Consider the following 26,632-nt stretch of genomic DNA (forward strand, 5'->3'; position numbering starts at 1 on the left):
TATCTGTGCTGCCCAGATCTTCCCACCAACAAAGATCAATTGGAAAGGAAAACAGTGAGCTGAAACCTCTGTCATGCATGTTCACCTGGGTGGGAAAAGCCCTGTTGTGAACAGGGGGAAGAAATGGAGAATGGTGGCAGCAGCACTGAGAAGCAGAAGCTTGATCTGGGCCAGTTCCCAGCTGGATTCTTGGCTAAGTTTGTGGGTTCGTTCCAGGCATCAAAGGGTATGTAGTCAGACTGGGATTGGCTGTTCTGTGATACCCAACAAACTGCGCATGTATAAGCAACACACAATTTCCTAGCTGCTAAATGGAAAAAAATGATTCCCAGCTAGTGTCACAAATACTTGTTCAGTGGTTTGGGACTTCCCCCCCCCTTCATTTTACAGTTTTCAATGTTGGTTGCTTATAGATGATCCGCTGCAGCTTCTTTTATCCTTATCTTTCAGATAACAGAATATGTAAATTGTGTCAAAGATACTCCAGATATTAGCTTGAGGCATTGGGTGAGTGAGATGAGCTTAATGGCAGCTTTGTACACCTCAGTGACTGCCTAAGAAGATGTGAGCAGGGAATCAGATAAGATTTTGCCTGGTGTTAAATTTAAATAATTGGCAAAGTAATATCAAAAGATCTAATTTAATATGTTTGATGAGCACGGTTTGTTTGAGAGACGTTTCACATTTGTTTGATGAGCACGGTTGGCAATGGCAGAATGTGAGCCCTCATGAAACTAGATGTAATATTCTTTGTCTTAATTAGTTACTGGAGCAAGGAAGGACACAGTCAGCACAGCCAGCCGTCAGTTATTCAACTTTACTGTTTTTCACCTGTACTTCTTTGTTCTCCATAGTTCTGTGAGTTTTATCCTTATTTTAGTATAAGCAAAATGAGATGGATACGGAGACATTTTCCACATGCAGAAGATGGCTTTTGTTCTGGGATGAGTTATTTTATATATTGTGCTAGTGCTTTGCATGGAAAAGAAATTTAAATTCAGATAATGTAAGTTGGCAAGAATTGTTGTTGTTGTTGTTTTTACTTCTTGTACTTACAGGTTTATAAGGATCCCTGTAAATCTTACCTGTGTTATGTGAATTTTTGGGGACAATTGTGTGTACCTGTGTAGAAAAGTACTAGCAGCTGTTTACATTATGCTTGTAGTTCTTTGGAACTAGATCAATATATCTAAACACTATTGTGAGTGAGAAAATTGAGCAAAAATAAATTATTTTAATGGCTGGGCTTCAAATTACATGTTTCTGTTATTTCGTGCTATTTTTGAGCATGTTCCCCTCAGAAATTCTGATTTTTACACAACAAAAAGAATGCATTTGCTTATTAAGACAGTGGGGAAAAAAAGGAAGTGGCTCTTCCACTTGGTGTCAGATTCCCTTTTCCATTCCTAGCATGCAGCTGTTAGTCTTCCAAATTAATGGCTTCCCTTGTAAGATGAGTTCAATGACAGCCTTGTACTTAAACATGAGGGACTACTAAACCATGTTTGTTTTCCTCTATAGCTGCCATGTTACCCTGGCCAAAAAATGTGTTTGACACAGAAGTTCTAAGAGTCCAGAAAAGTATTAGTGTACCTACAGTAGTTTTTAGAGTCAGAGGCAGGATTTAGAACTGCCATGGCTTGTATGGTTAGTTGTTTATTTTAGCTGCCCCAGTCAAACCAACGTTCCCAGCCAGTAACAACAGCATGGCCAGCACTATTACAACAGATGTGAGAATGTAGTAGATAATGCCCATACCCTCATGCCATATAATAATGTTTTTTTTTTAGTAAATGGTAAACACTGTCCTACAGAAATGCTTTACCATCACAGGATTTTTTTGGGGGTGGGGGTGGGGGAGACTTTGAGCTTGGAATTCACTGGATCAAAAAGCTACTTGGAATATCTTCATTTCCTCATTGCCCTGATTGCCATAATTGGAAGTAACTGGTATTGAGAATTACAATGGAGACAAACAAAACAGAGGCTTCTTTACAAAATCCCTTCACATGCACAGTAACTTGATGCTTCATTAGTCCACATTCATTGTAGTGGCAAGAAGTAAGTATAGAAATGATCAGTTTGGTATAGTGGTTAAGAGTGGTGGCTTCTAATCTAGGGAACCAGATTTTATTCTCCACTTCTCCTCCTCATGCAGCCAGCTAGGTTGGATAGGCACAGTTCCTCTCAGAGCTCTTTTAGCCCCACCTACTCACAGGGCATCTGTTGTAAGCTATTGGAAACTGTGTAGAGATTGTAAGCCACTTTGAGACTCCTTCGGATAGTGAAATGGTATGAAAACCAACTCTTCTTCATCATGTTTGGGGAATAGGATTTCTTTCCACAAGTGTAATACACTAGGATTACACAGCTGTCATTATTTAATATTAAGATTTGAGTCCAGGAGCATCTTGGAAACCAACAAGTTTTTAAGGGTGTAAGCTTTCAAGAGTCAAAGTTCCCTTTATTAGACACAAGTAGGAATGGAGATCTCAGAGTCTTTTTACCTGATCAGAAGATAGGAGGGGTGTTGTAAAGAATGCAAAGTGTGATGCATATTGTAAACAACTTGATTTGAGCAAAGGGGATACATTGGGGGCAAAAAATTGGCACCTTTGGTGAGATAAGAATCCTGTGTGATGGGAGTTTTGATTCTTGAAAGCTTATACCCTGAGTACTTTGTTGGGATGCAAGGTACTCCTGGACTCAAATCTTGTTATTCTGCTGCAGGCCATGGGTAATAGGAACTGTTACTTTCTAGGTGAATGATGAGAGAAAACAGTGCTGTAGTTGTTAGCTAGATTCCTGTGGTTCATTAGTAGACCATCTGCTTGGCATGCAAAAGGTCCCAGCTTCAGTCCCTGCCACAATCAAGAAGGAGGTGATGTGAAAGATCATGAGACTCTGGAAAGCTGCTGCCAGTCTGAAATGGAAAAGACTGACTCTAATGCACTAATTATTTGATTCAGTATGAGGCAGCTTGATGTGTATGATGTGTTAAGTTCAGGGAATGGATGAAGAAGTAAAGTCTAGCAAGAATCTGATGTCCTATAAAACTGAATAAGTTCATATAAAGCACAGAATTTATGGCACACTAGTCAACATTTCAACTAAAAGTGAATGGAAACATTGGTTTTGATTTTTTTTAAACAGTTTTTAGCAATAAGTTGCTTCCCAAATCAGCTTACAGCAGTTAAACAGAATGCACAATACTGTTGATGGATGCCATAAAGAACAGAAAATAGTCTAAAATACAGATGAGGGGAAAGAAATGGAGGGGGAAAGTAGTAAAGGAAGTTTTGTTTGATAATGTCAGAACAAAGGAGGTCAGTTAACAGGAATTTACATCCTGTTGAGGCCAGGTTGATCTTCCTTTGTTCTTGTCAGGATGGATGTGGTACATTATACTTTTGCATAGCTGTCCAAAGGGTCATTGTTTGTCAGGATACCCAGAATACCCTATGCCACCCAGATATACTGAGATGGAACATCAGGATAGAGTTTTATTATTAATTGTTACTGTTTTATATTATGATTTTAGCATGGTTGTAGAAATGTATGTTGTATGTTTTTAGATTGTTGTTTTTATATGGTTGTTGTGATCCACTATGAGTCAGCTGTGCTGGGAACGGCAGAATATGAATGAATTAATGAATTAATGTATTAATTAATGGGTTAATGAAGTAGAAAATATTTGGCACCAGTGGATGTTAAGGTGATTTTTTAGAAGGACAGGAAGAACTATATATTTTTTTGACAATTGGCTTAAACCCCCCCCCCCCTCAGATCCAGTATATCTGAAGTTCTTTCACGTTTGTATATCATTTTGTATGATGAAATATTGGGTATTGAAGTCAGACATCATATTGTAGATTTTTAAAGGGTCTCAATTTCCACAGTTCTTCTGTGGGAAATGTTTTCTTAAAAACTGAGACTTAATCCCTGTACATACAACATACCCATGTGCAGGTAATGTATACATAGATAGGGGAATCACATCCACATCAAGCTGATGTGCATATATAGCTTTGAGCCTATGCAGTTTTTATACATTCTTTGTCTCCTGCTGACATTAGTGGCAGGGAGTTGGCAGATATTATCCTTTTCCATCAGTGTGACTGACTGTACAGTTACCTTGTTTGTACAATGCTGGTTTCAAAATAGGCTATGCCATCTGTTTTTTTGAAGAGATAATTTAGCATATATTTAACTAAACTTAATTTGCTGCTTCTGCAGATTTGTGTATACAAGCATTTTGTTTTGAAAGAGTCTTGAGGTAATATGTTTGTGAGAAACAGTAATTGGCTAAAGCATATATTCAGTCTATTTTGCTTTGGCTATAAAATATATAACTATGCTTTATTGAGATTGTATATCTGAGTTCCAGGGTTATCCTAGATATTAGAATAGACTTCCTTTCAGAGTGAATTAAACCAATTCTATTTATTCAGCATGCTGGATTACTGCAACAGAATTTCCTGCTCCAAACCAATTACTTTCCTGCGCTATGCTTATGCAGTCCTTCCTTTCACTGTTTATAAAAATGTTCCTCTGTGACTTACCATCACACTTGTGTTTCTACACTGTCTACTTCTGTACTGTGCTGGATAATATACCATTTAGTTTACTTCATAAAAACTTATCATTTACCATTTCTTCCATCATTTTAAAACTAATTTACCACTACTTTGTCTTCCAAGTAGCTAATATACCATCATATAAACAAAGCAAAGAATAGGATCATCCAGTTATTCTTAAAAGCAATCAAGGACAGTATAATCATTTTCAAAAAACAGAATTCTGACAAACTCATAATTTAAATTTCTTCTGATCAAAGCTGTGAGCCTATTAAATAATTAATAGAACTTAGTGAATTCTACTGGAGGTGTGTGGCATATGCCATGTCTACCCATGTCACCACTGTACAGCCCAATGAGGTCTATTATGCTCTTGAGTTGCCCTTCTTTCATTTGAAAATTATCACTGCCAGCTTTCCCATTGTAAAGGATTAGATTGCAAGGACTAGGTTCTGGTTTAAATCCCTGCTGGGTGACACCCTGGGCAGTCACACTCTCTCTGAGCCTCGCCTACCTTCAAGGGTTGTTATGAAGATAAAACGGAAGAGAGAGGAATGATACAAGCTGCTTTGGGTCCCTATTAGGGAGCAAGATGGCAAATAATGATGTAAGGATATAAAAAATAACCTAATGGCTGAAGAAATAATTTTGAAAGAATGAGAACCAAAGAGAAACAAATAAAAAGAAAAGAATGCCATAATATACATTATCTGAAACCACGTGTTAGCGCCTTAAGACATACTATATGTTACCTGTAACCTTCAGCTATGTGGTTTGACTCAGGAACATCACCCCTGCAAGGAACCTAAGCAATGATCATTTGGTCCCCAGTCTTCTGAAACCATCTTTAAAACCTGATTTAACTCGTAGAATTGCAGAATAAAAATTCTATGGTATAAGGGAATTGTTTGCCCTTCATCCCCCCCAACATAATTCAGTACCTGACAGGTGATGTACTAACATGCGGATTATTTCAAATTAACTGCAACCCTCTACCATTTTTCAGTCCTGATCCAGACCCACTCCCTGACTCCCCTTTTCCTTTGCTCTGCTTTATGGCACCATCAGGATCACTAACAACTGCTTGGGTTTGAAGGTAATTCTGTTCTTTATTTTTCTGGTTGAAACTCCAGGAAAAAATAAAGCTTGATGCTGAAAGGGAAAAACTAGAAAAGCTTCAGGAGCTTTACTCCGAGCAGAAGACCCAGCTTGATAATTGCCCTGAGTCCATGAGGGAACAATTGCAACAGCAACTCAACAGGGTCAGTAGCATGGATTCTTTTTTGTTCCGTTTGGTTTGGATTTTTTTAGTTACATGAAACATGATCAACTACAAGTGTGCAAAGGACTTCTTCATAACCAGCCCATAGCTTTGAAATTTTTACATATTGTTTTTGTATATTGCTAATCAGAGTGCTGCACGGTGACAAAAATACAGAATGCAAAGAACTAGATTATGAATTGGTTTGTGGCACATACTTTGAAAGCTGTCAACTATCTAATGCTTAACACCTCTTGGCTTCTGGCTAGTAGAGCTTTCTGTAAATGTGATGTTGAGTTGGGCTTTAGGCTGTCCTGCTGTAGAAGAAGTAGAAAATTCTTTACCCTCCAATAACTGTTCCTTCAGTAAGTGGTTGCACTTAAAAAGCATTAATTTCTCTGTTGCAGAATGATAGAATGACAAAGCATTATCTTGATTTTATATATGCCAACGAAATGCCTTTCCCCCAAAAATAAGTGGTTTCTTACCCATTTCAGTATTTGAATAGTGTTTTCATTACTAATGAAATATTTTAACTTTTTACAGCCTTCTGTGGCTTTACATTGGTTACATGATGAAAGATTAAATGTGGTATGACATATCTAAAAAAAACTTGTGTGGAGCGGACTTGCTTTTCATACAATTTCACACTAATAAACATGTAAAGAGCTAGTATAATCCATGCCTCATCCCACAGATGACAGATTCTGTGATCATTGTTTATGTCTGTTGTTTCTTGTAGATTGGTATTTGGGATAATTGGGGTGAGAATAGATTGAATACTTAAAGAGATGCAAACATTTGTTCTCCTTAAAGTAGTGTCTCTCATATGGTGGGCCGGGACCCAAAAATAAGTCAGCTTTCTCTTGATAGACTGTGAAGCCAGGAGAAAGAACAGGTTGAGCTGAGAGAGGGAGGCTCTGGGAAGGTCTGTGGCAAATCTGGATTTGCCTCATCTAACCTCGTTACTCTGTCATGCTGCATATTTACAAACACTAAACATAGTACATAAACTTATTCAGTGTTAACTAGTGTGAGATTTCTGCTTTTATGTAAGGTAAAATTGTACAGTGTGAGTGTTGGAAAGCAGAACAGTGGTTGGGCATACAGAAATCACAATGAACAGAAAGTAACATAATAAATAGAAAGTAACATAAATATTCTATTTTAACACAGTTCTGCATATTTTCCCCATTTGGGTGTCAGGGACTGAAACACAAAGAGAAAGACAGACTAAATTCTTCCCCCATGAGCCAATTTTCTCCCTTGAAATCATGCCCCCAGGTGTTTTGCCTCTCGCAGGGGAAAAAATACAGGTCTTTTTACCTTTTCCTTCAGATTAATTATGAACATTTATATAAAAACAGTTGCCGTGCATGAAAGGATAAAATAGCCATTTTCCGTCTGCCCTTCCTCCACTCCTTCTTTTAACTTCCAGTAGGTCTTCCTCCTCCTTTTTTTTTTTTTTACAATGAAAGGGAATTCCGAGACCAGTTGGACAATAAAAAGTCTGACCTCAGGCTTTAGGACATAAGGCAACTAAATGAATAATTTCTAGTTAGAAAGTAGCACAATAACATTTTGATCCACAGAAGACAGATGTCCTTTTCCTTTCACCCTTTCTGCACCAGCACTTCTGAATTCCTTTATAGATCAATCTCATCTCCATTGCAAAGGATTGGTTGTTCTCTGTACATATGGGAATACACAGTTTTGATTCTGGACATGTTTTCATGTTTGTGTGAGAAGCCAGTCAATGAATAAACACTGATAGCAGTGGTGAATTGTCCAAGTAGCTCTCTACCTACTATTTCTACTCTGGTACAAATAAGGAGTAAGTCAGAGCATGGACAGCTAAGCTTGTCCTTCATTCCCATTACAAAGGAATAGTTTGGAGGACGTGTCTTTGGAGGCAGGCTGTAATCTCCTTCTCTCCCCCCCCCCTCCTTGTCATCCCTTCATATGAGCAAATAATGGGACCTAGAGACTTCAAGACTACTCCTGTCCTACATTGTGCAACATCAGCTGTAGTCTAAATTCCAGGATATCACCAACCAGTTTCCTTTTATCCATCTTGCTGCTGTTCCTTACAAGAAGAGGCCCAGGGCAAATGCCTTAGAGACTGTAAAGCAGAGGTAGAGGAAGCCTTGGAGGTGCCAGCCCAGTCCAGGATATCCTTTGGCATACCTTTTGTTCTGTTAGCTTATTTAAATTGTATCTTGTTTAATAAATTGTCTATTTAAATTGTACTTTTAGGTTATCATTAGGGAGAACACAGTAAATATCAAGTTTGGTGAACCTTTTCCTGCCTGCTTTGCTTTAGTTTTTCCCAACCTCAGCACTTAACTGTGTTGGAGTATTTCTAATACGGGCTGCCAAGGACACCAACTTGTAAATTAGTACGTTTGTCATTTGTTTACTATAGTGATGTTTTGTCATTAAAGGATGCTGATCTGTTGGACGTAGAAAGCAAACACTTTGAAGATCTGGAGTTTCAGCAGCTAGAACATGAAAGCAGGCTAGATGAGGAGAAAGAGAATCTAACACAGCAGCTGCTGCGTGAAGTAGCTGAATATCAACGTAGCATCGTCAATAGAAAGGTAAGAGAATTTAATCCACTGGCCCATGATATAATCCTAAACAGATGTGCACCCTTCTAAACCCACCGGCATCATTAGGCTTAGAAGGGTGTTACTCTTCTTAGTATTACACAGCACATTATATTATTTTGTGGATTGATTTTAGTTCAAGACAAGATCAGGAGAGAATGAAGTTCTGTTTTTTTTTTTTTTTTTATCCTGGATCAATCCAGGAAGGGATCACTAGCCAAGTCACTTTCCATTTTATATGGGAAAGAGTCTAATTCATGCTTTTTACCCAAATTAGATATTGGAATGGGGAATTTGGCTAGTAAGAAGGGTAACAGCGGATCTCCACCAGAGTATACCACGGTTAACTCTCAGAATGAACCAGTCTGAAATAAATGGAAGTGGACTTACACACCAGAACAAATGGAACACACACACACACACACAAGAATTTAGACTAAGTAAAGCAAGGTTGAACATGAATGAAGAGAGGCAGTAATAGGGAAGCTATAATTACCAATTACGATATGGAGATGGCCAAGGAGACAGCAGCAAAATGACCGAGATGCAGACCCACACAGATGGGTCACGCACACACACAGGTTCTGCGTGTTCAAAAGCAGTGGTCCCCAACCCCCGGTCCGGGGATCAGTACCAATCCATGGATCAGTTGGCACCGGGCTGCGGCTCCTCCTTGTCCTCCTCCCCGGCTGCTGCCTCGGGGGCTGCCCTGCCACTCTGCCACCAGCTCATCTTTGGTGCTCCCCAGTGACCACCATGGCTGGGGCTCCCCCTCAGCGTGGCACTGCGCAGCTGCTGCTGGCAGTGCCCCCCAGCAGGCGGCAGGAAGTCAGGGGCGCCAGCAGGGAAGCAAGTGGAGCAGGAGCTCAGGCGGCAGCGATGTCCCTCGGTAAAAGACTACCTCCCCCGGGTCTCAGTAAAATGGTCAAGCATTGACCAGTCCCCGGTGATGAAAAGGTTGGGGTATAGAAAAATTATATCCTTTGGTTATGATTTACAGGACAAGAACAATATACTTGATGGGATTTCTGTGTATAATAAAGAAACTAGGAATCATGCAATGGGTCTCTTTGGAGTGTAGATAATACCCAGACAGTTTCTTGGGAACCAAACAATAACCATGATTACTCTAGTGGGGTAAAGGCAGAGATATTAATGCAACTTGCTGACCCCTAGATCAGCGGTCCGCAACCTTTTGGCTGCCGTGAACCGCTGCTCCGGCATGGGGGGAGAGGGCGGCCCGGGGGCGGCAGCCCCAGCGCAAACGCGCATGCGCGGCAGTCTGCGCACACGCGTTTGCGCCGCCGCCATACCGGCGGCTGCGGCTCCCCCTCCCGGCCCCTCCAGATCCAATTCAGCCTGATCAGCTGTGGCAAGAAGTTCCTGACGTCTGAGGTGTTTGGCTTCAAGTTCAATGCGTCAGCGCCGAGCCTGAAGAAGAAGCAGATCTGGACGCTGGAGCAGGACGGCGACGACTCGAGCGTGGTCTTCCTCAGGAGCCACCTGGGCTGCTACCTGGCGGCCGACAAGGACGGCCACGTGCGCTACAAGGCCGAGGTGCCCGGCGCCGACTGCCGCTTCGCCATCGTGACGCACAACGACGGCCGCTGGTCGCTGCAGTCCGAGGCGCACCGGCGCTTTGGCGGCACCGAGAACCGCCTCTCGTACTTCGCGCAGGCCATCTCGCCAGCCAAGAAGTGGAGCATGCACATCGATGTGCACCCGCAGGTCACCCTCTTCAGCCGGGCGCGCAAGCACTACACCCGCCACCGCCACTGAGCTGGGTGTGGCCCTGATTCCCTCTCCCGCAAGCTTGCGGCCTGGGAAGTTTTTTACTGCAGGGGGGGGCGGGGAGAGGGAGCCGCGGCCCGGCGCCAAGGCCTTCGTGGCCCGGCACCGGGCCGCGGGTTGGGGACCACTGCCCTAGATTACTGCCCTAGATTAAAGTGTTGATAGTCATACCTAATTGAGTTCTGCTAGTGTGAGCAATTAAGAGTTGATGGGATTAGTAGCGCCTTACTGGAAGTCCTGTTATTCCAAATATATGTATACCTATTTTAGGTGGGAAGAGAAGCTAGCCATTTATCAATACACGTAATCTCACTAATTAACTTAAAGAATTCAGGAAAGGCCTGGAAATCTGGTATCAGGCTGGCATCCGTTAATGGCTGCTTGGAAGCAGACCATGTACCTTTTGTATTTAGATGCAGTTGTCATCTAATTCCAATGTCCATTTTTTGCCAGACAGCATGTGAAGGTGTTCTGAAAGGGCTGTCCCGGAAGAGTGAGGGGTATCTGGCTACTAACAATGTTACACAACTGGTTCACAAACATAAGCTAGAACAAGTTAATTCTAGTGTCTCAAGTCCTAGATGCTATAAGATTACTGCCTTCCACAATATATGGGATCCAGCAGGCATATTGACCTTCCTTGAAAAAAAAATCTCATGGAAACATTAATGCTTTAGCTGTTTGTTGTATGTATTATTACTGTATTCTAGTAAAATATATTACGTAGTTTTGATTTTTCCCCTCTAACACATCTTCTGAATTGATAATTTTGTAACACTTCAGAAAAAGGAGGGGTTTGAGGTAGTTTTCTATTTGGGTTCACTTTACCCTCAGCAAGGAAATGTGCCATCATTACCTGATGTTCTTCCTTGATAAGATACACTAGCATCATGTAGCTTTGTAGTTTGGACAACCCACACTTCATTACAATTATTATGTTCACTTCTAGTTTCCTTAGCGTAAAAGTTAATGCCTCACAAAACTGTAAATATTCCCCGGTGGGATAATTTATGTCTAGAACAAAACGTAGTAAGATCATATCAGAACTAAACTAAGTGTTGCTGGTACAGATCTCTTCCACACAAGAGCCCTCCAGATTGGCATTTGTGCTGCTTATATATTTTTTTTCTGAAGTTCATCCCAAAGTATTTATGCTAACTTTATCACAGGAGAAAATTTCTGCTCTCAAAAAGCAAGCCAATCATATTGTCCAGCAAGCCCAACGGGAACAAGATCATTTTGTCAAAGAGAAAAATAACCTATTGATGATGCTTCAAAGGGTAAGCATTTTCCTGATCCTCTCAAAAAATAATCCAGTCAGTTGTGTAAGGGGAAAAGAGGCCATCTGTTTAACAGATGCCTGGTTTGGCCATGCCCCCTGTTGCCATGCCAGTGTACACGCTGCCCAGTGAATGCCAGGGCTGGGAGTTCTCTCCCACTAGCCAGGCCCTTGTCGGTGTTCCTTCCCCGCAGTGGCAATGGCCCCTTTAGAGAAGTCTTGGGGACTTTATCTTGTTGAGGTGTTCTTTACTTCAAATAATGGCATTTTACAGGTTTACTAAGCTTAATTGTCAGTTGTAGTGTAAACACTTGCATAGCAAACCCAAATTGTAAACATTTATTATCTATTTACATTTCCCTGCTCTTGTGCCTCAAATATTCCATTTGTTTCTGACCTGTAGGTAGTATATTTCTTTTTATTCAGGGTTCTATGATAAACAATGGATATTTTCTCTGACTTGAAAATATGTATCTATAAATTATATTTATCTAATTTACTCTGGCTTTCATCACAATTAGGTTACTGAGATATTTATTTTAGTTATGTGCCAAGTAGCTTTTGATGTATATGTATATATGGAATCTTTATAGCTGGAATTGGGAGAAAAATTGGAAGTAAGGTCACTATGGGTGGGCAGGTAGTTGTGAGTTCCTGCATTCTGCAGGAGGTTGGACTAGATAACCCTGGATGTCCCTTCCAACTCTATGATTCTAACAGGTATATAATAGTAAGAATAGCCCAGTCTTCCAATTTGTACTGGGTGACCTCACATCAGAATTTTCCATAGCAGACACATAAAGTGTGGATAACATATATGCATGCACATGCATGCATACAAATGTATGCACATACATTTCCCATGCAGACATGTTTGGGGAATCTGACCCACCTGACAACTCTGTGTGAATCCAGCTTGCCAACAGTATACAGGAATCATCCACACTATATGTGTGGCTTCAGAAAATGCTAGTGTAATTCCAGCAAACATACAGCAAACAAACATATTGCACAAAATGTGCAGTTCCTCTGGAAAGATAACTTTAGTTTAGGTTGTGATCTCGTCTTGGGAAAAAGCAATACAGAAAGACAATGATGTGAGCACCATACAACAAAACTAGAGCAGCTTACATGGGAAAATGAATTCCACAAATTTACAAGGAATGTGCAGACAAAGCCTGACTGTGATCCATTATGCATGGGCCGGAACACCCATGCTGGTGGTGGCAGGGCTTTGGGGGAAATCCCCGATAATGGACGTTGCAGCCGTCTGCGTGGCCGTGTCCCAGCCCAGGCCCTTGGAAGATACGCATTAATGAAATGTGGGTTCTTATGGAGTCTCAGGACTCCTGGCGGCACAGGCGAGGGCCAAGCTGCCCGAGCCCTGTGCATAATTGGAGGAGTCGGACTTTTGGTCCGGCTTTTGGCCTGGTTCCTCCCCCAACCTACAGCAGGGACGCCTCTCGCCTCTGCCAGATCCGCGGAGCCGACAAAGGCGACCCTCCGTCCCCGCCATGGTGAGAGCACAGCATGCTGCTCCACACCATCCTGCAGTAGGAGCCCCCCTGCCCCCAATTTTTCCCCCAGCCACTGCTGCCATTTACCTACGCTCCCGGCGCTTCCAGCCCAGCGTTGCCTGCACGGGGCCATTGCGCCGGAACAGCTGGCGGAGCTCTGCCCCTAGGTATACACGGGGGACAGCAGGGCTTTTTGCCCCACCACAACGGCACAGCAGCAGCGCGGAGTAGCTGCCGCTGTGCATAATTGGTCTGTGTGTGATTTTCTAAGTTTAAATCTTTGTACTAGTTACTTTCAAAATATGTATCCCAACAGGAAAAAGAAAACCTTTGCAATCTAGAGAAGAAATATTCATCAGTTTCAGGAGGAAAGGGATTTCCTGTAAGTCCAAGCAGTTTAAAAGAGGTAAAAAAAAAGAAAATTGGGAAAAGGGAATGAAATAACTTGTTACTGATGTGTTCTTTATGTTCAATGGTGATTTATAATGTTCAATGGTGATTTATAATGATGTAGTTTATAATTCTCAGGAAAATATATGACAATGTCTTCTGTAGTTGTAAAAGAGCTAGCTGTTAACAATGTGGAATTTTGCCAATTTATCTTAGCAAGACTTTCGCAAGATTTGACATAACTATCCATCACTTTCTGTGTTTTTGTATGCATTTTATCCCTGCTAGCATGCCTATAAGCATATCTTCCTGTAGTGGCATTATGTCCCAAAACTGCACCTGTATAAGCTAGTAAAGGATATCCTGCCTTTCAGCCCTGTCATGGCTATCAAAGCAACTAACAGCAAAAAACAGAAAAGTATAAAAACACAACATAAAATGACCAGATAAACCGAAAAAAGTCTCCACCCACTGGTGGAAGACCGTGATGAAAGGGGAAACATCAATATCTCTAAGGAAGCAGTTCTTGGTACTATAACCAAAAAAGGCCTTGTCTTGGATTATCACCCTCCTAACCCCAGAAGGTGGAGGCACTGAAGCAGAGTCTCAAAAGATGACTGCAATGAATAAGGTAGACTGCAATCAATGAGGTGGATGGCCCTTATGTATGCTGCCCCCAGACCACAAAAGGCTTTAATGATCAACATCAGTACCTTGAATTGGACTCATAAACAAATTGGGAGCCATTGAAGATGAGCAAAGACTAGAGGCCTATGGTCCTTACGACCCTCTCTAGCTATCAGCATTCTGAACCAGTTGAAGCTCCTGAATGTTTTTTTCAGTGGCAGCCCTGTATAAAGCACATTGTTGTAATCAATGTTCCTAGAATTGTTGTTGAGGTTCTAATTGAAGTTTCTCTCAATTAGAACTGAAACACACACACACTTCCAGTGTATCTTTCTGATGCTTGCCTTTGCCTAAAGTCTCTCTGCTTCTACTGCTGCCGCAATTGCTTATAGTCCTAAGATTGCACATTGTAAACTGAAAATTGCCTTTGGTCTTATAACCTTAATCAACAAACACTCAATTATTAAAGAATTCTAGAAAATAATAATTAAGTTTCCTAAATCAGGACAATTTTACTTCCCCCTGCATTAATTGTTGATTTCCCCTTCTCACTGCACTTTCCAAATCACACCACACACCGTTACTGAGCCAAGCTGCTTTTGGGGCAGCATCAGGGACTACAGTGGGAAGAGGAAAGTAGGAAATATCCATTCTTTGGGTACTTGGACTCAGCCCCTTCAATTATAACGACAGTGTCTTGCTATAGAAAGCCACTTCAAATCTAATAACCTGATTATATATGTGGTAATAATTAGAATGTCTTAATTCACTCCTCAAATGTTTTGTAGTTCTGGTGACCTGATAGCTTAATGAACAATTGGCTGTATCACTCTGAACTAACCCTTCACCACACATTGGGTACTTAATACTCTTGCATGCCAAAGCTTTTGCCTCTTTTACATGTTTAACTTCTGAATTCCTCCTTTTAGGGTTATATGAGTGTAAATGACATTAATGAGCCGTATGGCAATTCCACGAATAGACCCCCTTCCATTCAACCCCCCACTGCTGCTGATGCTGTTCCCACTGAACCTTCCACAGCTGGCCTGGCGAGCCAGCCACAAAACAAAGAGGTTTGTTTGAGAGACATTTCACATTTGTGTACTTTGTGCTTTTAATTTTGTGTTCCTTCAGTGTATGTAGGATAGCTGCAAAACTTCATTTTTGGTTGGACAGCCAAATGACATGTATGCTTGAGAGTCCATTCCAGAGCAAAATTTCAGCTGGTAGAAGTCTTGGACATATGAACAGCCACTCCTTTTTATTCTTGCCACAGGATTGTAACATGTAGTCTGCCTTTTACCACCCAATTCAAGCTTTCCTTTCTTTTCATGGAGTGACTGGAAGTTCAGAAAAATACTACATTGAGAGAAAATGTGGCACAAGCCATTTCTTTTATTAGTGTCTCACCACTGTGATGGCAACAAAGATTGGTAATAAAGCCCTCAAGGAGAAGTCTAGTTAAAAATAATGTGTCCTTCTGAGGGCATAACCAGATTGTTTTATATGGGATGAGTTTGAATCAAATGCATAAGGTTTGATCTGTAGAATAAATTCTGACATGATTTCCAAAGAAACAGTGTTTGAGTCCACTGGCACCTTTAAAGCCAACGAAGTTTTATTCAAGGGATAAGCTTTCTTGTGCATGCACACTTCATCAGATATTTCCAAATCATTATGCATGATTTATATACAAAAGTATTTCTTAATGGTTCTTTGGCCATATCACCTTTTTCTCCCTTGTTGCCACACCCAAGAGTGTGAATGGAAGGATGGTATGTACTTAAATAAACATATGGCTAGGAACAATGTGCTGCTACAAACAGTACAGCAGCCAAAAAAGACAAACATGGGGTGTTTTATTTTTATCCAAATGCCTCAGTCACAAACGTAAGACAGAGAAAGTAATCCTGACCAGGTCTATTCAATGGAGCTTATTTCTTGGCAAGTTTTCTTAGGATTATACTCAGAGACCTGTAGCTTTGTGAACATGTGTGGTGTTCATTTCATCATTGAAACTGGTGTATGTGTAGTTGTTGTTGCCTCTGTCCCCCATGAGAATATCACAAGCCCAAATCGGGGCTTTACACCTTCATGTAAGCTGCTTTGAGCCGCCTTCGGGTAGAGAAAAGCGGCATATAAGAACCAACTCTTCTTCTTCTTCTTCAGTATACAAGTTCCCTTACAGTTATGCTGTGGTTTTTAATCTGTTGGTTTAGAAAAACTTAAATTTGACAAGATTTAATTCATTGCATTTCAAGCAATTCCGAAATCTGGAAGAGAGAAAATGCAGTTTGTGTGTCATTCCATATAGAAAACTCTTAATATAATTTCTCTCTTTCCTATAAAGCTAAGATCGTCTCTCTGTCCTGGATTTGTCTTTCCTCATTCCCTTTCTCCTCGCTCTCTTGCACAACTTTCACCAGTCCACTGGTCTGAGGTCAGGGCTCCAAATGTAGAACCTTGTCCTTTACCTGACACACCACCACCTCTTCCTGCTAAGAAACACCGAAGGCAACCACAGGTAACATGCTTGTAGACAGGCAGCCTCAGTGGCAATGAGATTATGTTTGCATGGACTTTTCTACTCATTCCTATGGAGTGTGTGCAGAACATTCAGGATTTCATCCTACCCAGTTAGCTATTTAGTGAGAAAGGGAGACAGTCCCTTGCTGTCTTTCTCCAAATTACTGTAGAATTCTGTCATTTTAAAGGAGTTTTGCATGTGCTAGATCAAATACTAGATCACAAAGAGAAACCACACGATGCTTCCTACCTTGTTAGGAATATGTATACAGAAACTTGCTTTCCCTACACACTATGTTCCTACCTGGATCAGAATGTTTATCTCACCATCTCTAGCTGAATGGTTCCATGGGGAGTGGGCAATTGTTCCATTTGGGAGCTGCATATGATGTTCATGGTCACCCCAAAGTCAGGTAAATTATGGCCACCAGAATTATTTTAGCTCAGGAAAATGCCTTAAGGATGCAACACCACTCTACGCTCCCTGTTCCATGTTCCTGATTCAAATTAAAAATTAGGTCCCTGCAGCAGATCTACTCATGGGAATCTAGAGATTTCTATGTAGAACTTGGCATGTGAGAGACAATGTTTTTGAAATTTATTCCTTGTTTGTGAATATCAGTTGAATATTTTCTGAAGTATGTATGCATTTATCTAAATATTTAAGCCTAGTAACAGATATTAATAGAGAAACATTTCAAACAACAATCTAGAATGGCTTGAAAAACTATACATTTGCAAAAAAAAATACTATTAAAGCACATTAGGTGTGATGTATAACTTTAAAATAATAGAAGTATCAAAGATGTGTTAGGTTTAAACATACCTTCAGTCGATTCTCCATAGCTATCCTCCTGCCCCTTAATATTCTGTATGAGCTAAGATACTAACAAGAACTAAGTGCAGGCCTCAAACAATATTACAAAAGCCAGATACAATACTGAACTAGTGGAACATAAACATCCCAGCATGCATTTGTACTCACATTTGCTTTCCCACGCAGATATAATTAAACTCATTTTATGGAAATGTGTTGATTTTATAAATAATTCTCCTTTCATTTAACAACAAAACCTATCATTAATACAATGCCAATATCACTGCCATTTGTTTGTTTGTTTGTTCAAACCATTGTGTAAAAACTGCTTTTCAATTCTTTTCTCATTTGGAAATCTCTTTTGTCATTGTGGAAACTTTGCCGTTTCTTTGGTTATATGTAGAAATAATAAACTGGGATATTTCATGATATGAACCAAGAGCTATTCTATTCAAAACCTTTTCTCCTTAAATTTATTTATGGAATTATCCTGCTATTCCATGTTCCTGATTTTATGTCTTTTAATGGGGGGGGGTGTTAATGGGTTTTATTGGACATTGCAACCCGCCATGAGCTGGCTTCGGAAGTGGTGGGAAATAAATATAATAATAACAATAACAGAAATTAAAAATTAGTATTACCATTTTTCATGTACTTTGTGTAAAATCAGGAAATTGTGAAAATAATTTTAAACTCTCCTCACCACTCACACACTGCAGTGTCTGTGCAAAGTAAAGGTTACAAATATCAATATTTACCTGCTCCCCGCCCTTCTTGGGCTAAAATACAGCATTCAGGATTTGTAGAACTGCACAGTGATTTGTATGTGTGTATGTGTGTGTGGGGAAAGGAAAGGGAAGGTGACTGTAAGCCGCTTTGAGCCTCCTTCAGGTTGAGAAAAGCGGCATATAAGAACCAATTCTTCTTCTTCTTCTTCTTCAGTATACAAGTTCCCTTACAGTTATGCTGTGGTTTTTAATCTGTTGGTTTAGAAAAACTTAAATTTGACAAGATTTAATTCATTGCATTTCAAGCAATTCCGAAATCTGGAAGAGAGAAAGAAGCAGCACAAAGAAGCCATGTACATGAGTGACACTTTGCCTCGCAAGAAAACTGCTTCCTCTGTATCACCCCATTTCAGCAGTTCTACTCTTGGACGAAGTGTTAAGGTAAGCAGCAGGATGACATAAGTCAGTTGTTTAGTTATGGCATTAAAATGTTCATTGCATCAGAATGAAGCACATCAAAGGCAGGACAGGAATCACTTTCACTTGTTTTTATGTCACCATGTTGAGCCAATGGTATGACTACATGTAGTCTCAGTGACTCCATTTTGTTATTAGGTTATTCTTGTTAACTTCTTAAGGAAAGCTGAACTAGGCAACAGGCTTCAGACAAGATACAGTGTATAGCATCTTTGATTACATGGCATTATCCTGGTCTTCTATCCCTATCTTCTAAAAACTCCTGGGACCATCCTCCAAAGACTCCCATGATGCCATGTTCAACACAGTGGGAGTGCAATTGTAGCACCAGGGAATGTGATCTTTTACCATTCTAATGCACTAAGCAATCCCTACTGAATTGCTTGCAGTCATGTTTCAAAGATTGCTTACAATATTCTGCACAGTTGCTGAAGCAGAACCTTACTTGGCAAGACGTGCCTAGCTTAGCTGCAGAATTTGCCATTATCTACCAAAAGTGAAGCAAAAGTCGAGATTTATAACAGCCTTCCCTTTGTTAGCAGACACATCAAGAAATCAAGGGGGAAAAATTAGTCTGGCTTGCTACCTACAAAACTAATTTTGACTCTTCTGAGTTCCTATAATGCCAGTTAGGATGAGAGAAGCTGATAGGCCACATTAAGTTCAGGAGTTCTATACCTCATCAGGGATTGAGTCTGGCTTTCCTATACAAATTTTAGTGCCGCATTACGCCCTGTTGGCACTCTCAGTTTGAATGATTTTATTTTCCCTTTCTTCTCACTCTTGGGGTAATGTAATTTTAAATATTATTTCTACTACAGACAGTGATGCATAATCCTCTGTTTAATTCACTACACAACTCCCATATATTTCAGTGGAATGTGTCCTGGATTCAGTCTTGGAATCTGTTGCTGATACAAAGTCTCAACCAGGGAAAATGTGACACCATACTGAAGAAGTGAATATTTCTGAAGGGTGCTTCCCCCTCTTCATGAATAACTATAATCAGCCAAAATACATCAGGGATAGGGGGAAAACAAACTTTTAGGAATGCTGTCTTCACACTAGTCCCAACCATTGAAATTAATTACCAAAGGTATACCACCAAAGCTCCTGCTGCCCTTTTAAACATAAAGCTACTAGATTCCCTCCTAGTTACTGGTACTGATAGCGTTCCTTCTGTACTTTTGTGGAATGTCCCACTCTGTAAATATTTTTGAGCAGCTTCAGATGTCGCTAAATGGGGGAAGGCAGAACATGGGAATGGCTTCAGCTTCCTGTGCTTCTCTGCAATGTCCACAACTGAAGCCTGAAATGAATCTACCAGTTTCAGAAACAGCTTGCAAGTTTTACAACCAGAAGCCAGGAGATACAGCAGCACCACTTCAGGTGTTGCAAAGCATGTAGAGCAGGAAGCATGGGCCACTCATGAAAGTGTTAATGATTCCTGATAGTTGGAGCGGTTCCTCAGTGGAACAGGCTTCCTCGGGAGGCGCTGAGTTCTCCTTCTTTGGAAGTTTTAAAGCAGGGTCTGGATAGCCATCTGTCAGAACTGCTGATTCTGTGAACTTGGTCAGATTGTGAGTGGGTGGGCAGGAAGGGATGTGCCAGTGCTGGTCTCTTGTGACCCTACCCTGCATACCCAAAGAATTGCTGGTTGCCGCTGTGGGATGATAGGTGAATTTCTTCCAGGCCTGGCTGAATTCTGGAGATTTTTGATGGATGGATCACTTGGGCATGAAATTTGGGTCACTGTGGGTAGGCAGGTAGATGTGCATTGGACTAGATGACCTTGAAGATATTTCCAACTGTATGATTCTATTATTTGAATAACATTTAATGAACAATATTTGCATTATTTTTATACAGGGTCACTTGCCACTTGGGCAAAGTAACAGTTGTGGAAGTGTTCTTCCCCATTGTTTGACCAAAGAGTCTGAGTCAAGGAGGATGCATAAAGGTAAGGCCCTTCAACAACTATCTTCATATATTATATATTTTAGTATACAATAAAACATGATTGGACAAATGCAACTTGATGTTAATCACTAGAATTGGGACTTGGGCATTGGTTTCTCTTAGTAATTTATAAATATAAAGGTACAGTGTTTCAGCCAAACATTTTAATGGAATTAATTTTATTATTAATTTTTATAATATTTGTTGTGAAATATTAACACATAGGTCTCTTGAGTAAAAATGGAAAATGATTTACTTAACTGTAGCCTGTCTTCAATATATTTTGTAGAGTCTAAACTATTTATTTTAGAAAGGGTGTATCCCCTTTCTAAGTGCTTACAGTGTAAAGAATTTCTTTAAAAACAAAACAAAACTGTTTTTGTCTTTTTAATATCAGGAAAAGGCAAAAAAGGTATGAGAAACATTCTTTGTGTGAATGTATATGTTTGCTGTGGCAGACATCACTGGCAAAAGGAACACCATCAAGTTTAGAGTGAAAATGTGTTGAAATTTTAAACATCTTTCCATATTGTAAAACTTCTGGCTGCTTTCACACATGCTAAATAATGCAATTTCAATCCACGTCAGTGACCACTTGCAAGTCCGTTTTGCAATTTCACACAGTAATATCCAGTTGCAAAGTAGACTGAAAGTGTGTTATTTGGTGTGTGAGAAAGCACACTGGTTCGGATAATGCTCGTTGCTGCTGATTGATAATAATCAGCAGCGACAAACATCCAGTTTTACCACCAAATTCCTCTAGTGGTGGAAGGCACTTGACTTCATACATTTGTTTTCACTGAACCCCCTCCCCCTTTGCACTTGTCTCCTGTGAGAATAGAAGGAGCAGAGTCCAGATATCTGAAAGTGCAGCCTTGAAAATAAGCCTACAAAAATTATAAGTCTGCAACAAAGTGGTCCATTCTGGTCACATGGGCCCATTTTAGTGGGGAAAGGCTTGCAACAGCAGAACACATGCACAGCATTCAGGAAGTTCCAAACCTCAGGTAGCAGGTGCTAGGAAAGACCTTGTTCTGCCTGAGTCTCTGGATAGGCACTGCCAGTCACGTAGATCGACCAAACTCTCTAATTCATGATAAAATGGCTTCATAATTGTGCTAATTCTTTGGGGTGCATCAGCAACCTGATAGAGAAATAAGAGTAATCCAATATACAAACCCACCTTGCTTAATCACCTGAAGGAGATTCTGGGTCACCCAGCCTACCAAGAGATGTATGTATTCTTTGCATGCCTGCATCTGTTGGGAGTGGACAAAGTTAAAAGGCCGAGACAGTCACATGTATAGAAGTAGCAGTGTTAACACACTATAACAAATATTTTCGCTGGGCACACTCTCCGTGCTTTCTACGTGCAGAAGTGTGGCTTGTCAGGAGTATTCCAGGCCCACTACTGAGCACTGGTGACAAAAAAGGAAAGACAGGAAGAGGAGGGAACAGAGAGGAAGAGGCAGGAAGAGGAGGGAACAGAGCTGCTGTGGTCCCTGTTGCAGCACTGTGCAGGTGCTCAGCTTTTAAGTGGCTGGTGGAATCCTGTGTAAGCATGGGAATAACAGCATCACTTGCTGGCACTGGATTCCACTAGACATTGAGTGGCTGTGCAACCCGCTCAAGCTGTTTTCGCCACCTCCCAATATCCATCTTCCCCCTCCTCTTCCGTAACATTCAGTGGCTTGTTCTGGGATTTCTCTTGCTTTCCCCTGCCTCACAAGCTGTTACTGTTGTAGGGACACTTGTAGTAAAATGTAATTAACTGATATTAACATACCAAGAGATTTAGACAGTCTTCCATGTAACTCCAATCCAAGTGATACTTGTGTTACAGAGAAAATATGGCTGCTGTTATTTTTAAGAAGACAAAAAAGATATTTTAAATATAAAATATACTTGACTGTGTTCCTTCAAATCCACACACACACCCTGAAATTGTATTTAAAACATAGTTTTGATTTCAGTATTGTTCCATGTTATCAGATTGCAATGCGGGGGAAATTTTAGTGCTGATTTTTCTGCTTTAATTCAGTGTTTTAATTTTTGCTTGCTTCTGGTAATAGCTTTCTGTTTACCCCTAAAAATGATTTAATTATATTTGTTTCTATATTATATGTGGGTTTGCATGGCTGTATGGTTTAATGGTAAACTGAGCAGAATACACAAAAAACATTATTATCCATCCCATAAAAGTCTGGGTTGGTTCCACCACAATTCCTCCTAATGTAGTAGAATACTCTTAGAAATTAAGTATCTTCTCTCTTAGACAGGATGTTAGCGCCAAATTCAGTTTAATACATTAAATTGTTTTTATGATTGTTTTTCCATCAAGAGCAGAACTGTGGAAAAGAGGCCAAAGTAAATGCCCTGCTTGTAATTGGCTGGTCACAGTTGGGAAATAGTAGATAAAAACTTACTTGCCTAAACTGACAAATAAAGTATGAGGCTGTGCTGCAGAAACCAAACCTCTGCTTTTACCTTACCTTGTTTTTCTGTTTGTTTTTTGTTTTTGCTGTTAATGAGGTTTAAATGAAACAATGCTGTCCAGAAAACTTCAGAATTCCAAGCACTAGAGTTAATGAGAGAGACTTATAAGTAGGGATGGGCACGAACAAAGGCACAAACCAAATTTTCCCACAAAATATCGTGGTTCAGACCTCCCAAACCAAGGTTCAATGGAAGTGCCTCCCACAAACATTTCATGGATCTCTGTCTAGTTTACAGGTTTGACTAGTTGCCATTTTAGTTTGACAAGAGATGGGTGTGTCTGCCCTGCTGTCAGGCCAAAAGGGCTGCAATCAGTTTCAGTGCACCAGATTGCTTCCTTCCCTTTGACCTGACAGCAGGACCCATGAGCCAATCAACTTAGTGTAGTGGTTAAGAGTGGTGGCTTCTAATCTGGCAAACTGGGTTTAATTACCCATTACTCCACCTGTGTGACCTTGGGCTCATCACAGCACTGATAAAGCTGTTCTGACCGAGGAGTAATATCAGGACTGTCTCAGCCTCACCTACCATACAGGGTGTCTGCTTTGGGGAGATGAAAGGGAAGGTGGTTGTAAGTCACTTTGAGACGCCTTTTCATTATGCTGGATCGCTTCTCCCTCTTCCCGCATGGTGAGCCAGCATGGTGTAGTGGTTAAGTGTGGTGGACTCTAACCTAGAGAATGAAGCCAGCTGGGTGATCTTTGAATATTTACTGTTCTCTTAGTGCTCTTACAGAAGAGTACTTCTAGAGCTCTCATCCCTACCGACCTCACGGGAAAAGGTTTTTGTAAGCTGCTTTGACACTTCTTTGCATAGTGAAAAGCAGGATATAAAACCCCCAGCTCTTCTTCTCTGAAATGGCTTGCAGCCCTTTTGGCCTAACAGTTGTGAGGCACATGTGCCCTGCTATATCAGCCTGAAAGGACTGCAAGCCATTTCAACCCTCCATTTTGCTTTCCTTCACTTCTAAGAGGGCAGAAGCGAAATGGAGCACCCCGAACCAAACTGAAATTTTCCGGTTCATGTCCATTCCTTCTTGTAAGCTTTCAAAGGCATGTCAGTACCCCAAATCCCTACTTCTTTATCATCCTCCTAGATCCTCCTAAAATGAACTGTCCCCCATAATAAAAGCAGCAGCACTGCATTTTTTCACTCCACTCAATCTTTGTACCCATCAGTCATTTCCCCCTTTCTATGCAACCTATAGTACAGGGGTAGTCAAACTGCGGCCCTCCAGATGTCCGTGGACTACAATTCCCAGGAGCCCCTGCCAGCAAATGCTGGCAGGGGCGCCTGGGAATTGTAGTCCACGGACATCTGGAGGGCCGCAGTTTGACTACCCCTGCTATAGTATAACAATATGAAGTATAATTAATAATGTGCATGAGAATTAAGTGATATTTGTGCATGAAAATACATGAGTGAGGAAGTTCTGCATTTTGTACATGAAAATCTGTAGTTTGCAAGATAGTTAAATCTGTTTTCTGCCCTGAATAATTTGACTCTGATTTTCTCCCACTTTACTCATAACTAGTAGGTGGAAGTGTGCAGTGTTTCTTTTTTACTGCTTGGGTTTTTTTTAATTCCCTAAGATGTCCTATGGTAAATTAATTCTGATTGCATGTTAAGGGGAGAACTGAATGACAACCAGAAAGTATAGCATACATAAAAAGTGCTTTCTTCTTGCATTTGTATTTCACATATGCAAAAGGCTACATTTACAGTATTTTTTTTCTTTTCTCTTACAAAACAAATCCTTTAAAAAAGGAGCTATTAGTCATTCCAAAAGTGCAAGTATCAAAGGTAACTTTCACCCCTTTCAACTTGATATTTTCCATAAAGTTTCTGTATTTTTTATGTTCTAGTTTGTCTTATCAAAATGCTTTGTATCAAACTATGTGAACCAGAAACTAGATAAATAAAACAATCATCTGAATTATAATAACTTTTTGGACAGTATATTGAATACACATCTGGTCAGTAGAGGAGGAATAATCAGTGTTTGCAATCTGTTTCTGATAGGAGCATACAATACACGCTACCAAAATTTGTACGATAGGTGAGGCAAAATATGTAAGAGATATCCACTTTTCCCCCAACAAATCTGCTGCAGGCATGATAAAAATGTAGGATACAATGGGATTATTATAGCACAGAACATCTATCTATAATAACCATAAACTTCCTGAAGTTAGTCTGCCATGGCTAGGTAAAAGGTGGGAAGCTTTTCTCTCTTTTTAAAGATAAGAGATATTTTATTTAATACAACACAAATCAGGAGAAAAGCAATCCACTGAACTATCAGCAAGAAAACATTTCCATTAGAATCTTTCATGACAATCTTACTTTCATTTTTGTAGGTGTTTTTAATCCGTATTTCATATGGCTTTCCTGGTCAGGCAAAAGCAAATCAGATTTTGAATGGAAAGCCCATTTACTGCAAACAATCATATTTCACACAATAGTCGGCTGTGGTAAGAACAAAACCTGCAGAGTCCTTTTAAGTAATTTGTAAGCAAACACACTTTAGAAGCCGAGAATCTTCTGCTGCTTTTCCTTAATAATGCCAGCCTGCAAGAGGCACTGGCAAGCTTTCTTCCACTTAATCGCCTTGCTGCTGGGTCACTTCCCCATATGCAGGATATTCAAGTACTATACCATTCAAAATAAATTTATTTTAAAATGATTTCACAAATTTCTTTTTTGCCATACTCCTGAACAGTAGCTAGTGTTTTTTGCCCCATCTGTTGTTTGAAAATCATATAAATGTAGTCTTCAGTTCTTGTCAGGAGAAAATGGCCACATTTAGTTGCACCAGCAAAGTGGTTGAAGAATTGGAGATTCTGGATTATAGAGATGAGATTCTGTGGTTAGGTGCTGTGCAATTGCATGTTCCTGGGACTTTTTCACGTTCAATAGTGAAGGAAGCAAAAAAGAAAAGAAAAAATACCAAACTTGACTTGTATAACTCTCATGCTTACATCCATGAATTAAAACCGTCAGTTAGGATATTGCATGCAAAATCCCATTTTACAGAAAGAGATCAAGGCAGACAATGAGCTACTTAAGTGACATAAGAATATATGAATCAAAAATTCGTGAAGATACTTGAAATTCCAATCATCTGTCATTATCCCAATTCTTACTAGGAAATGGTTACACTGTTTCTGACCCATTTTCATTCCAGACGATTGGAAATACAAAAGAAAAAGACAAACCAACATCTGTTTCTCTTTCTAGGATATAACCACCAGCTTATATGTGAAGATGAAAGCCAGAAATGTCCAGAGTTCTACAACAGAACTGCCTCAGAGTCGAATGTGTATCTAAACACGTTCCATTATCCTGATCATAGTTACAAGGACCATGCCTTTGATACGCTAAGCTTAGACAGCTCTGACAGCATGGAAACCAGTATATCTGCCTGCTCCCCTGATAACGTTTCCAGGTACATTGTGGCAATATTCAATAACTGCAGTAAACTTAGTTAGAAATACAAGATGCTAGTGCTGCTTTTAAAATATTCAATGTACAAAATTATTAATTTTATTACCTTTTAATGTTAGGCTTATTCTGTT

The 26,632-nt window shown here is 40.2% G+C and overlaps 1 protein-coding gene across 13 annotated transcripts in view; it reads left to right on the plus strand.

Moving 5' to 3' along the window:
- PHLDB2 (pleckstrin homology like domain family B member 2) overlaps positions 1-26,632 on the plus strand; it is an 85,225-nt gene that overhangs the window by 50,687 nt on the left and 7,906 nt on the right. For 4 of the 13 annotated variants that reach the window (XM_077342167.1, XM_077342166.1, XM_077342168.1 and 1 more), the window contains 10 exons: positions 5,711-5,839; positions 8,283-8,438; positions 11,408-11,518; positions 13,351-13,440; positions 14,981-15,124; positions 16,402-16,575; positions 18,429-18,563; positions 20,469-20,559; positions 24,822-24,857; positions 26,295-26,502. In XM_077342167.1, coding sequence (XP_077198282.1) covers positions 5,711-5,839; positions 8,283-8,438; positions 11,408-11,518; positions 13,351-13,440; positions 14,981-15,124; positions 16,402-16,575; positions 18,429-18,563; positions 20,469-20,559; positions 24,822-24,857; positions 26,295-26,502 — 1,274 coding nt within the window. Of the gene's footprint in view, positions 1-5,710; positions 5,840-8,282; positions 8,439-11,407; positions 11,519-13,350; positions 13,441-14,980; positions 15,125-16,401; positions 16,576-18,428; positions 18,564-20,468; positions 20,560-20,955; positions 24,262-24,821; positions 24,858-26,294; positions 26,503-26,632 lie in introns of those variants that run through there. The other 9 variants (XM_077342170.1, XM_077342178.1, XM_077342172.1 and 6 more) reach the window with 9 other exon arrangements.

The sequence above is a fragment of the Paroedura picta genome, chromosome 6 (assembly GCF_049243985.1).
Source record: "Paroedura picta isolate Pp20150507F chromosome 6, Ppicta_v3.0, whole genome shotgun sequence".
NCBI lineage: Eukaryota > Metazoa > Chordata > Lepidosauria > Squamata > Gekkonidae > Paroedura > Paroedura picta.